Source organism: Taeniopygia guttata, chromosome 4 (genome assembly GCF_048771995.1).
Source record: "Taeniopygia guttata chromosome 4, bTaeGut7.mat, whole genome shotgun sequence".
Taxonomy (NCBI): domain Eukaryota; kingdom Metazoa; phylum Chordata; class Aves; order Passeriformes; family Estrildidae; genus Taeniopygia; species Taeniopygia guttata.
The window spans coordinates 12,791,019-12,795,752 of NC_133028.1; the positions used below are offsets into that span (position 1 = coordinate 12,791,019).

The window sequence follows — 4,734 nt, forward strand, 5'->3', positions numbered from 1 at the left end:
TCCCCACCGCCCAACTCCCGGTGCTCCGTCCCCCCGAGTAATATCGGCCGGCAAACGGAGCTCTGGGGAAAGCCTTTTCTCCGCGCTAGGCTTGGCACTGAGGTGTGGGACAGTCTTCAACAGCCAGCGGGAGCTGCGGCCGGGACCCTCCCAGACACAGGGACCGGGAGGGAGAGGAGCAACTTTTCTCTTTCCTCGGGCCAAGGAAACACGGCCGATCCCGGCGCCGCTGGGGAAGCAGCAGCGATCATATGCACCTTCGGGGCAGGAATATGGGAAGAACTGCTGGCAAGGAGCAGTGGGGGGAAAGGAAACCTCAAACAGCTGTGAGGACAGGGCAGCTCTGGGAGAAAATCAAAAACTCAGCTGATGTCTCACCACCCAAGGCTGAAGTCTCTTGGAGAAGAGGGATAACAGCTACTTATAGCCCGTCCCTCTCTCATCTCCTGATACACAAATTCGGTCTCCTGTCACACCCGAGAGGGCAAAGAGCAAGCAAACAAATTACATCAAACAGTAGCTTAAAATTAATTTATTTAACAAATATAGCTATAATATAAATGATAATAAAATTTCAAATATACAGTATATTACATAGTACACAGAGCCCCTTCCAAAGGAGCTGGTGGAGGAGCAAAGAAGGTAACAGACAGCACTGTTACATGGGAATGGGAAAGGTTGTGTTACACTTCTCTTGACCTCGCCTTGCAGAAAGTAAGAGTAACATCCTGTCTTTCAGTCCCCTTTTTCCATCTCTTCCACAGTTCCTTCCCCTGAGGCAGGGGGCTGTCTGCAGGCTGCCAGCCAGACCCAGAGAAGCAGGACACAGTTGGCCCATCACCACCCTGCACCTGGAAAAAGATGGGGCAATGCCTCAGGTTTCTGCCAGCTCCCCAGGACTGCTGAGGAGACCAGAACAGTGCTGGGATAGGGGCTCAGCATCAGAGGCGGAAGCAGAGAGGTCAAGCAGAGCCAAACGGGAGGAGTCTCTGCCATAGGCTCCATAGGGAAGTCCACAGAGGAGAGCCGGAGGAGCAGGGAGGGAGCGTGTGTGGAGCCAGCGGGAGCAGACAGTCAGCAGTGCTGGGCTGGGCTCGGCTCTGGCTCTATGTGAGGTGGTACATGCTGTATCCCACATGTGCTGTGTATAGTCCCACAGGAGCCACGGGCAGCCCTGCCCGCTGAAAAGGGCTGGAGGCGCCGTACAGAGAAGCGCCAGCCACGGCCGGGCCGCCCAGTGGGAAGGAGATGCCAAAAGCAGCAGGCGGGAGCATGGGCTTGGCTGCCATCTTCAGCTTCTCCAGTTCGGCCTCCTGGAGCCGCTTGGCCTTGGCGCGACGGTTCTGGAACCAGATCTTCACCTGGGTCTCCGTGAGGCTGAGCGAGCTGGAGAACTCGGCACGCTCGGCAATGGACAGGTACTGCTTCTGCCGAAACTTCCTCTCGAGGGCCAGCAGCTGTGCCGTGGTGAAGGGCGTCCGGGGCTTCCTGTTTGTCTTGTGCTTGCGCAGGGTGCAGGCGGGCGGGCTCAGTCGCCCTGTGCCGGGGAGCAGCCGGGGAAGAAGGGAAAGGAGAAACACCTTGGTTAGCAGTGCCCAAAACCCCACAGCCCGCAGAGCCCCCACCCTACCACAGGTGAGGTGGAGAAAGGGAGAGGTAGGGTCCTACTTGAAGCAAGGTGCCCCAAAACCACCAGGGTTGCCTGGGGCACACTTAAAATTGCCGCCTGACTTTCCGAAAAAAGAGAGCGGTGCTTCATATTAAAAAGCTCTGACTCCATTGAAAGAACCCAGCAATGGGCAGGAATGAGACACCCACAAACCCTGCATCTCCTGCCGTATAGAGAGGAGACGCAAATAAAGGGCATGGCCCTCCAAAATGAAGAAAAAAATCCTATTTTTTTATTGGATTACAGGAAAGAAAAAAACCAAACTACTGGCTTCTCAGTCGCACACCCTTCTTCATTAGGCCCCTGGGAACCGGATTAAGCATGTAATTAATTACGAGGTCTGAATTGACACTCATGCACCATCTACCACTCTCCACTGGTCTGCTCCTCTCCTCTTATTTAACATTTCTAAGGGTCTTCAACATCCATCTGTCCCGGGTTTACTTAGCAACAGCGAATTTTACTTTGCAATTTAAATAAATTAAACCGCTGCTTTGCTTTACACAAATACTGTCGGGAAACCTGCCGTTTTCGGGACAGAGGGGCAGCTCTGTTTGCAGCTTTGCTAAGGACACCCCAAACGCTTGGAGAGCCTCAGACCAAGGTCATCCCTTTCCAAGGGATCCCTGGCAGGAAGGGAGCGCGGCCAGGCCGAGGGCAGCCGGCCCATGCTGCCCAGACCCGGCCGCAGCGCAGCCACTGGAAATTAACGGCCTTCTCTGACCTCGGCTCCCACGTTGTTGTTTGTATTAATTTAGATCTCTCTGCATTAAAGCAGAAAAGCATCACTAATTGAGGCTCTTCGGACTTTGGACATGCATCATTTAAGACGCCAGCCCGTGGGGCTGAAGCCCGCAAAGCTGCCGCGCGGTCTGTGCGCATCCTTACGGAATTACTTGAGCCACTTTCTGAGGAGAGCCTCAGTGATGTTGAGTCAAAACTTAAGTACCTAGATCGAGCCCCAGGTTAAATTAACAGGCTGGCCACGTTGCTTTTTCTTCCCCCTCCCCCGGTTAACATTTGGCACAAAATTTCACCCTGGCACGGCCGCTCTTCCTGCGCCTTCGCAGCCATCCTCCACGCACTCTCGAATCGGTTCAGTACTTTAGACGGATCCAACTGGCCCATAAGAGTACGAACCGCACGAAAAAATATACCAGGAGAGGCAGGCAGGGCGAAAGCGACAGGAAACCCCCGCCACCCGCGCAGCTTTGCCCTCGGTCCGCCCGGCCCCACGGGAGGTCGCGGCCGGCCCGCAGAGCTCCCGGACCATTACTTACTCGGGGGAGGCGGCGAGAAGCGTGGGGTTTGCATCCAGGGACTGCGCTCCTGCTTCTCGGGGCTTTCCGCCTTGACGTGCGTGTCCTCGGGCAGCTTGACCAGCCCCCCGACGGCGAAGTGCCCGCCGAGGGGCAGCGGGGACGGCGGCGCCTCCGCCGACAGCGCGCCCAGGCGGGGGCTGAGGCTGGCCGCCCCAGCGCCCGGCGGGGGCCCGGCGCCCTCGGGTCCGTCCCTGCCTCCCGGCTTCCTGTGGTCGGCCATGAGCGCCTCCACGCTGAACGGCAGGAGGGACGGGGAAACCTTGGGCTTGTCGCTTTCCTCCTCCCCGCCCATCGCCGCCGCGACGGGCAGCGCGCCGCCGCCGGGACTGCTGAAGGCGGATGCGGGCAGCTCGTCGCTGCGGACCCCGGTGGGCGCGGCGGTCATATCCACAGCCGGGGCCATACAGGGGCTGCCGGCCGTCGCCACCGCAGCGCCGGGCGGGAGCGGACGGCGCCGCCGCTCATGGGGCCGGGGGGCGCGGGCAGCCGGCAGCGCGCTCCGGCCCCGCGCCGCCGCCGCTGCCTCATAAAGCGGCGCGCGGCCGGCTCCGCCCCGCCGGCGCGCGGGGGGCGGGGCCGCGCCGTCCCATTGGCTGCGGCCCGGCGGCGCGCGGGGGGGGCGGGGCTGGGGCGGCCGTCGGAGCGCCCCGCCCGCCCCGCCCGCCCCGCCCGGAGCGCTCGGTCCCGCTCGGTCCCGCTCGGTCCCGCTCCGCCCCGCTCCGCGTCCCCCGGGCCCGCTGCACGCCCAGCGCTCGTCTCAGCACGGAGAGCAGGAGGCCGGGCAGCCGGCACAGCCCTCCGCTGGGGAGAGAGGAAGGCTCAAAACTCGGGGAAAAACGTATTAACGTCGGAAAAAATACCGGCCTTTCTGTTCGTAAAGCGCAAGGCAGCGAGCCCGAGCGCGTTCTTCTGCAAAACTAGCAAATACCGAGCTGTCCCGAGTGTGACCTCTCAAAGGGAAGGAGACCCTGCCCGTTCCGCCGTCCTTTTGAGTTTTTTGGGGATTTTTTTTTGGTGGATTTTTGTTTTGTTTTGTTTGGGTCTTTTTTGTTTGTATGTTTGATTCGGTTTTTACATGATCGCCGGCCCTGCAGTGTGTTCGATGTGACTGTGGTGATCTGCGTTTATATACATGTATATGCGCGTACACGACGCATGATTTGAGCTACTTCTTATGGCGTAGATGTGTGCGTGTCTACAGATAACGAAATGTTCGTCCACTTAAAAAGGAACATACAAGCCCCTGAGCCCTTAAAGTCCCGGCTATTTTGTTCTGTTAATTCGTTTTACGATCCCTTATCCCCGCGCCCAGGACGGATGTGCAGTAAAACGGAGCCGCTCTGTAATAACGGGATTGGCCGCTCGCTGAGAAAAGTTTATTGATAGCTGCAGGGCTCTAATCTCCTCGGAACACAAGAGCCTCTTGCAGTCATTTAAGGGCAATTATCTAAACGGGGAGGGACAGCGAATTCCCTTTCCTTTTAACTGGACTCTATAAAGATGGTAGATTAGGAGCATATAGATTATGAAATAAATGGATATAATAGACATTTTATTAACTGATAAGCAACAGGATCTGATTGAAATGAATTGTCCTGCGCGCAGCTCCACACACTTATCTCGCACACGCGTGAGCACATGCCCTAGCGGGGTGTTTCCCGTGTTCTGCGCGTACATCACACCCGCCTCCCGCCCGTGCTTTGCTCACGGATGGTCCCTCTCAGCCGCGGGAGTGATCCGCAG

General features: G+C 58.0%; 1 protein-coding gene across 1 annotated transcript; it reads right to left on the minus strand.

Annotated features, from left to right (window-relative positions):
- Nucleotides 1-716: 716 nt before the first annotated feature.
- Nucleotides 717-3,487, minus strand: MSX1 (msh homeobox 1). Its single transcript, XM_002196179.6, has 2 exons — nucleotides 2,950-3,487; nucleotides 717-1,537 (listed from the first exon to the last, which is right to left on the minus strand). Exons 1-2 carry the CDS (start codon nucleotides 3,392-3,394, stop codon nucleotides 1,107-1,109), a joined length of 876 nt encoding a protein of 291 aa, XP_002196215.2. The 5' UTR covers nucleotides 3,395-3,487; the 3' UTR covers nucleotides 717-1,106.
- Nucleotides 3,488-4,734: the final 1,247 nt, after the last annotated feature.